The sequence below is a fragment of the Peromyscus leucopus genome, chromosome 1, assembly GCF_004664715.2.
Source record: "Peromyscus leucopus breed LL Stock chromosome 1, UCI_PerLeu_2.1, whole genome shotgun sequence".
NCBI classification, from domain to species: domain Eukaryota; kingdom Metazoa; phylum Chordata; class Mammalia; order Rodentia; family Cricetidae; genus Peromyscus; species Peromyscus leucopus.
The window spans coordinates 69,127,174-69,133,667 of NC_051063.1; the positions used below are offsets into that span (position 1 = coordinate 69,127,174).

The following is a 6,494-nucleotide window of genomic DNA, read 5'->3' on the forward strand; positions in this document are numbered from 1 at the left end:
CTAGTGTGGCCTTGAACACACAGAGGTCCTACCTGCTAGATGATAGGATTAAGGGCATGTGGTACCACTGCCTGACTTCTTTGTTTACTTATAATGGCTGGCCTTTTTCTTCTTATTTCCAGGCAAGCTTTATTTATTAAAGCACAAATAAAATATCACCACATTTCAGCACAAATAAAATATCACCATACTTGGACTTGGGGAAAAGACTCTAGAGAAGGGAGGGATAAAGTAGAGACAGGGAATTTGTGTCCAGAAAAGCTAGGTTCCTTCTGACTTAGCTTAGTAGTAGCTGTGACCCCAAGAAACCAGCCACTTCATCTCAAGTTGCTGGTTCAGGATCATGGGAACAAACATACTGCCTGGCTGAGATGTGAGAATGTATGGGAACAATGTACTTTAAACACCAGGAACACTCTCGACACCTTGATGTCAGTGTGTCTAATAGATGAATGGGAACTCTCAACTTTTGAGGGCAAATGCATAGACTTCATTTGTTCAGTGTTGAGGCAGGGACATGAGTCTCTCTGTGTGAAGGTCTGATTTAGTATAGCATTCCTGGAGAGAGAGAGGGCAAAGATATTTCCAGCTGTCTGTGTTCAGCACTAATAAAGCAGGCCAATGAAAGTAGCTTCCTGCAAGTCAGAGGGCACAGTCCTGAGTGATACTGCTCCACATGTCAGGACTCAAAGGGTTCTCAGCGTTTCAGCTTATGGATGCTACCCAGAAGCCCTAGAAAGCTCAGCTCCAGTCCCCACCAGATGACAGGTTGCCTGACATGAGGACAGGCCTTAGGTTAAACTTACCACATACTTCTGCGGAGAGGGGAACAAACTAGACCCACTCCAGCCAGGGTACACAAGTGCCCATAGCTAAACCACACCAAGGTTAGGGAGAGCAAGCAGGGTGTGGAACACATCCAGGTCCATTTAACGGGTACAATACGGCAATATAGTATGTGGGCTTGCATATCTAAAGTAACCATTTTGGAGCCAAATAGCCTCCGTTCAGCCTGTCCTGTGGCGGCTCTTCATCTTTGTTCCAACCAGGAGGAGGAGGCTCTTGTAGACAACAACCAACATGCACCATTTTCTGCTAGATTGACAAAGATGGATTCATAACTGGTCCTCCAAAAAGACTTACTGACTGAATCACATTTTATTAGGCTCAACTTCTGTTACATTCTATAGCATTTCTGTAATTTTCACCCACCTGGCCCAGTCCTGAATGCAAGCATAACCTTCTCAGAGTAGTATTTGAAGATATCATACCTTCATCATCATCATAGTTGCTGTAATGTCTGAATTTTCCTTTGAGGATTCTGGCCAGGGCAGTGCTCTGTGGTGTGTGTGTGTGTGTGTGTGTGTGTGTGTGTGTGTGTGTGTGTGTACAGGTGCAAGTTCACTAGTTGAGGGAAAACTGATTCTGTCTTGTTGAGGAGTTCTGCTAATTACTGTTTTGTATCTATGAGTGACAGATGACACCAACTGCAGAGGACACACTAAGAAATGAAAAATTGAAGAACTGGGCAAGGTGATGCATGGCTGTAATCCAGCATTCAGACAAGAGGATGGCAAATTCCAGCTATGCAGAAAGACCTTGTTTCAAAAAAGAAAGGAAGAAAGAAAGACCCAAGACAAAAGATTATGATCATCATAAACACAAATCGTGTTTAATCAACACATGAGATTAGAGCTCATGACTTGAAGTCCAGGGTTCACGTTTCAAATACTTGTATGCTTTAACAATCGTGTTGAAGGAACATCAATGTCTTCATTAGGAATATCCTTTCTATCCTGGGAAATCTTCCTCACTCAGTGACGAGTCGATATCCAGGGAGATTATGACTTTTGCTATCAGTATGCTCTTTGGGTTTTAAAACCCATAGATTATTATGACTTAATTGACAATGGTCTGAACTCTGAATTATCTGATGTACGGGCATTCTGAATTGGCATGTCCCTCTGACATTTGGAACTTGTTTCCACATCTGAAATGCTCAGCTCCACTGAGTTGTCTACTCAGATGAGGAGCTGGGTGTCCCCAGGACCCCACCAAGAGTTCATGGTGTCTGTGCTGTAGGCTCACACTTACATTAATCATTTGGCATTTTCTGTAAGTTTCACAACTTCAACGGCAATAAAGAGAGGGAATGGGGGGAAACTGGGCCATAAGTACCATGATGGGGGCCTTAGCAGCATCTTCTTCACTTTGACAGTGACACCCTGGTCTATCCACGTGTGGTTTGAGAGAGAAGGTCAAGTTCACTCAGTCTGCTTTGTTTGGTGACTTGTTTTGCCATCAGCAGACTCTTCCCTCTAGGAAGACACTCATTTGTGATGTCTCTGAAGCTGACTGCACCAACATCTGTCAACTGCATTTTGGTATGCCTCCCCTCCAAATATTCACCCAGACACATTCACTATCGATTGTCTTATCCTGCATGGTTGGATGTGTGTGTGTGTGTGTGTGTGTGTGTGTGTGTGTGTGTGTGTGTGTGTAAGAGAGAGACAGAGAGACAGAGACAGAGACAGAGACAGAGAAACAGAGACAGAAAGACAGTGAGACAGATACAGAAAGACAGAGACAGAGTCTTTTGTCACAGGGTCTGATGTGGCCCGAGCTTACCTCAGACTCACTATGTAGCTAAGGCTGGCCTTGAAACCTGATTTTCTGTCTCTGTCTCCTAAATGCTGGAATTACATTCATTGCAACCACAGCCTACTGGAATATTTTTAATTATGTTTTCATCAAAGAGAGCTCATCTGTTTGATGTACCATTCATTACTTATTAGTGCCTTTAAACAACCAAAACTGACTTTCAGGCAAACAAAACATTGAAAAATAGTTTTCCCTTTCTCAATTTTAATAGAAAATCCAGTATCAGAAGCAAAAATAAATACAACTTCCCATGACTGGCAGCTGTCACACAGCCATGATGCCCCTTGGCAGTGTGTCTATGGCACACAATTTTGTGGAAGCCCTGCTGATTGTCAAGTTGCCATGTACTTCTTGTGGTCACAGCCAGTTAAAATTTTTTCTTCCCAATTTTCTTGCAAACCAGTGGGGGGCTGGTGATAGGTTGCTTGGGGTTCCTATACTGAATAACACACACTCTTTTTTTTTTTTTTTTTTTTTTAGCATGTTATTCTATTAGATAGCCCCAAAGACTCATGACCCTTTTATTTATATTCTAAATAATTTATTTTTTCCCTGAATTTTAAAAATTGCATTACATTTGGAGAGAGAGTATGGGTTGGCTCTAAGCTTGGTTGAGCAACACCATGACTACCCAGCTAGCACACAGATCACCTTCTCATGGCAGCACCTGAGATACCACAGAGCACACAGGTAGAAAGAGAACCCAGCAACCAAGAGCCAGGGCTTCTGCTCCCCACTCCATCCCCACTAGCCTCTCTGCAGGTTCAGAAGACCACTGCTCTTGTTTGCAAAGCAGTGGCAGCCTTGGCCCAGCAGGCAGATTTGAGGTGAACCCAGGCAAGCCAGTCAAGTTGGTGCATGTGGGGCTGGACTCACTAAAGGCCTAGTTTGATCTGGGTTAAGAGTTCCCTCTTGCTGTCTTCCAGGGAAAGTACCTCTCCTAATAGTCCTAGAGTGGTGTGTGTGTGTGTGTGTGTGTGTGTGTGTGTGTGTGTGTGTGTATACCCCCTGCCTCCCATGTCCATGTCCCCAGAGAATGCCAGATAACACAAAGACATGGTGGCTAGCTGGAACCTCAGGGATGTCCAGAAAGCACAGAGGTCCAAATTGCATTTCTTAATGATTCTGAGTGCCTTGTCCAGTCACTGTAAATATAAGTAGGACTGAGGCCAGGGAGTTCATTTCACAAGGGAGGTAGTTCTCAGGGTCCTGCTTGCCTGGGGACAGCCCCAGGAGGGGAGGAGGCAGGAGCAGAGAGAAACCAAAACAGGTGTGGCCACCCACCTGCCCCAGGTGAGCTTTAGTGAGTGTGTGTGGTGATAAGGCAAGCCCAAAGCTGTCCACGGATTCCTAGGTGCCAGGCGTGGGTCCTGTGGTCTGGGGACAGTGAGGTTTGATAACAGGAGCACTAATAATGCCAGGGGCAGAGTGGCAAGGGAGGGAGCTGGTGTCCCCAGGGACTCCTTCCTGCTGAAACAGCTTTTCCCAGTCTCCCAAATTTAAAAAGTCCCTCTTTCTATGTACCCCAAGCCCAAGAGTCCTGACTCCCCTCAACTTGCATCCTCATCTCGGGGCTACTGCACCCCACCCCATTCTCTAGCTGCCCTAAAACAGGTGGACCAGAGATGGAAGCCATTCACAGATGGCCCTCTGGATTCTCTTGCATCCTAGCTTCCTCCCCTCCTCTGACCAGCTCCAAGACATCTCTCTGCCTTCGTTATGAAAGGCTGGAGCAGAGTGTCAACCTGTCATCCCTTTAAGGTTTTCAGATCTCTCTCTGAGGCGCTCTGTCATCGAGCCCAGGACTGGATCTCCAGGCAGAGCCCCAGAAGCCGGAGAGTGGATAGTCCCCTGGGTGAGGGGTTCACAGCAAGCTGCACCTGCCTCAGTTCTGCCCCCCACACAGGAGCTCTGTCGTTTCCTGTTCAGCACCCATGGCGCCCCCAGGAAGGATGGATTCAGGGACTCAGCTCTATGTTGGAACAGAGCACCTGGTCAGTCTCCCAGCGTTCCTTTAAACTTCAGTCCCTTCCCGACTGTAGACAAGATGACCCACCCTAACGCCAGTAGCCATCGTCTGATAGCCAGCAGCAAAGCCCGGGGCGGTGTTAGGGATCTGAGAACTGTGGGCAGCTGTGGTTGGTGGCCTTCGGGAAGAAAAGTCACGGACCAGGCCCTCAGGGAGGGTGCCTAAGCCGCCAGCCAGGGCACCCACAGCGGTGGAAAAGCTCGAAAGGCAGGGGGCAGCCTCAGGCGTAGGCGGGGATCGCGAGGTCTGCGTGTCTTGGGAAGCTGCGCCTCGGGGATCCAGGATGGCTCCCTCTGAGCTGCTGGCTCCAGGCACAGTGGCCACACTGGTCTCTCCTCTCCGCCTCCTCTTCCTTCGGAAGTTCCCATTGTCGAACATCTTCTCACAGTTTGGGTCCAGCGTCCAGTAATTGCCTTTACCTGTGGAGAAGGGCGGTTCAGAAAGCCGTGTGTTGACCCCATTGGCCCCTGGAGATAGTCCTGAATCCTCCTCATCCCAAGCCTTGAGGTGGCACTTTGTGTCGGGAATGGGCCTCCACAGTCATTACTGCAAGAATGTGGGTGCTCCAGAAAGACCCAGTCATGGACCCTTGAGAGAATACCCAAGTGCATCAAGATGAAGTTGGAGAGACAGCCCAAGAGAATCTGAATGGTCTGGGCTCAGCCGGTGGAGCAGAGCTGACCACACCTGACCTCTGTGAAGGATCCAACGCTTTCCAGAAGCTCATCACCACCCCCCTCCAAACCATCCCAGGGTTTTAAAATGTAGGCATTATTTCACCCATTTTACAAGGAGGTGTGTCGAGGCCCAGAGATGTTAAACTCCCCAGGTCACCCAGTTGGCTAGCTTTCTAGGCTTCAAGCAGATGTGCAGAACCCTGGGGGCGCTGGACTGGAAGCTAAGGCCTAAGACATCTCTCCCCAATTCACCCATTCGAAGTTCACTCATCTGTGCAGTGCATCGGTGGGTCACCCAGGGTCGCTTCCACCCCAGCCACCCCACCAGACGCCTGGATCACGGGTCCAGGACTGGGCGCGCGTGCTGCTGGTTACCTGGGTCGTTCTCATCTCGGGGCACCTTCTTGAAGCAGTCATTGAGCGACAGGTTGTGGCGGATGGAGTTCTGCCAGCCCGCCTTGCTGCGCTTGTAGAAGGGGAAGTTGCTGGCCACGTACTGGTAGATCTGGCTGAGCGTCAGCTTGCGCAGCGGCGCGCTCTGGATGGCCATGGCGATGAGCGCAGAGTAGGAATAGGGTGGCCGGACCAGCCTCAGCAGCTCCTGCTGACCTGACAGGCTCAGCCACGCGAGATCGGCGCCCGCCAGGCCGCCTGCAGCGCGGAGGAGCGAGCCCGGGGCAGCGAGAGCTGCTGCAGAGTAGGATGGAGCCGGTCCCGGTCCCGCCGCATAGGACGCGGGGCTGAGCGAAGCAGAGTTCACCCACAGGCGCCGGCCAGAGCCCAGATCCGCTCGACCGTAGCCCGGGGGATGAGCGACTGCCCGAGTCAGGCCGTGCGGGACCGAGCAGGAACCCAGGCCATCGCAGAACCCAGCCATGTCCAGTTCTCCGGCCTGGGCCGGTGCAGGTGGCTCCGCACCGAAGCTCATGGGCGCTCCATTCATCCAGCGAGGCTGCCCCCACCCTCCTGCCCTAGGCCCTTTAAATGCCATTGGGGCGTGGGGAGCACTGGAGGAGAGTATCAAAGGTGGTGAGTCTCCTCCCCTGCTGGCCTTGGAGGAGTGAAGCCCATGTCTCCGCCCTCGGGTCAGTTTTCCGCCCCTCCCTAGGACACCTAGACAAGCAGTT

General features: G+C 50.2%; 1 protein-coding gene across 1 annotated transcript; it reads right to left on the minus strand.

The window, feature by feature from the left end:
- Nucleotides 1-4,561: 4,561 nt before the first annotated feature.
- Foxi2 (forkhead box I2) lies at nt 4,562-6,244 on the minus strand. The gene is made up of 2 exons (XM_028872004.2): nt 5,743-6,244; nt 4,562-5,109 (listed from the first exon to the last, which is right to left on the minus strand). Exons 1-2 carry the CDS (start codon nt 6,242-6,244, stop codon nt 4,676-4,678), a joined length of 936 nt encoding a protein of 311 aa, XP_028727837.1. The 3' UTR covers nt 4,562-4,675.
- Between the last annotated feature and the right edge of the window lie 250 nt (nt 6,245-6,494).

Coding starts and splice junctions, on each gene's coding strand:
- Foxi2 (XM_028872004.2), bottom strand. CDS start 6,244: ATGGCTGGGTTCTGCGATGGCCTGGGTTCCTGCTCGGTCCCGCACGGC. Junction 5,110..5,742: donor CCGAGATGAGAACGACCCAG/GTAACCAGCAGC, acceptor CCTTCTCCACAG/GTAAAGGCAATTACTGGACG.